Source organism: Volvox carteri, assembly GCF_000143455.1.
Source record: "Volvox carteri f. nagariensis unplaced genomic scaffold VOLCAscaffold_295, whole genome shotgun sequence".
Classification (NCBI taxonomy): Eukaryota; Viridiplantae; Chlorophyta; class Chlorophyceae; order Chlamydomonadales; family Volvocaceae; genus Volvox; species Volvox carteri.
Genome location: NW_003307827.1, coordinates 835 through 2151, shown reverse-complemented (window position 1 = coordinate 2151; position 1317 = coordinate 835). Strand labels below are relative to the sequence as shown.

Sequence of the window (1317 nt, the reverse complement as noted above, 5' to 3'; positions counted from 1 at the left end):
CCGCGGCACGTTGAATTTAGGCCCTCGGGCCTTCCTAACTTCGACTCTACGACACCCCAGCCGCTTCCAGTCGCATCCGCGACACCCCAGCCTGGGCAATCCGGGCCCCTTCCAGTCGCATCCGCGACACCCCAGCATGGGCCCTCCGGGCCCCTTCGAGTCGCATGCGCGACACCCCAGCCTGGGCCCTCCGGGCCCCTTCCAGTCGCATCCGCGACACCCCAGCATGGGCCCTCCGGGCCCCTTCCAGTCGCATGCGCGACACCCCAGCCTGGGCCCTCCGGGCCCCTTCTAGTCGCATCCGCGACACCCCAGCATGGGCCCTCCGGGCCCCTTCCAGTCGCATCCGCGACACCCCAGCATGGGCCCTCCGGGCCCCTTCGAGTCGCATGCGCGACACCCCAGCATGGGCCCTCCGGGCCCCTTCCAGTCACATCCGCGACACCCCAGCATGGGCCCTCCGGGCCCCATCCAGCCGCATCCGCGACACCCCAGCATGGGCCCTCCGGGCCCCTTCGAGTCGCATGCGCGACACCCCAGCCTGGGCCCTCCGGGCCCCTTCCAGTCGCATCCGCGACACCCCAGCATGGGCCCTCCGGGCCCCTTCCAGTCGCATGCGCGACACCCCAGCCTGGGCCCTCCGGGCCCCTTCTAGTCGCATCCGCGACACCCCAGCATGGGCCCTCCGGGCCCCTTCGAGTCGCATGCGCGACACCCCAGCATGGGCCCTCCGGGCCCCTTCCAGTCGCATCCGCGACACCCCAGCATGGGCCCTCCGGGCCCCTTCGAGTCGCATGCGCGACACCCCAGCATGGGCCCTCCGGGCCCCTTCCAGTCACATCCGCGACACCCCAGCATGGGCCCTCCGGGCCCCATCCAGTCGCATCCGCGACACCCCAGCATGGGCCCTCCGGGCCCCTTCCAGTCGCATGCGCGACACCCCAGCATGGGCCCTCCGGGCCCCTTCCAGTCGCATCCACGACACCCCAGCATGGGCCCTCCGGGCCCCTTCCAGTCGCATCCGCGACACCCAGCATGGGCCCTCCGGGCCCCTTCCAGTCGCATGCGCGACACCCCAGCATGGGCCCTCCGGGCCCCTTCCAGTCGCATCCGCGACACCCCAGCAAGGGCCCTCCGGGCCCCTTCCAGTCGCATCCGCGACACCCCAGCATGGGCCCTCCGGGCCCCTTCGAGTCGCATGCGCGACACCTCAACATGGGCCCTCCGGGCCCCTTCCAGTCACATGCGCGACACCCCAGCCTGGGCCCTCCGGGCCCCTTCGAGTCGCATCCGCGACACCCAAGCATGGGCCCTCCG

At 72.4% G+C, this 1317-nt stretch overlaps 2 protein-coding genes across 2 annotated transcripts; both read left to right on the top strand.

Moving 5' to 3' along the window:
• Window positions 1-316: 316 nt before the first annotated feature.
• On the top strand, window positions 317-655 carry VOLCADRAFT_71306 (uncharacterized protein; the record flags this gene model as incomplete). The annotated part of the gene is made up of 1 exon (XM_002959492.1): window positions 317-655. The coding sequence occupies one exon, from the start codon at window positions 317-319 to the stop codon at window positions 653-655; it is 339 nt and encodes a 112-aa protein (XP_002959538.1).
• Window positions 656-712: 57 nt separating this feature from the next.
• On the top strand, window positions 713-1033 carry VOLCADRAFT_37223 (uncharacterized protein; the record flags this gene model as incomplete). Its single annotated transcript, XM_002959491.1, has 1 exon — window positions 713-1033. A coding segment is annotated over one exon (321 nt), but the record flags the coding sequence as incomplete, so codon positions are not given.
• Window positions 1034-1317: the final 284 nt, after the last annotated feature.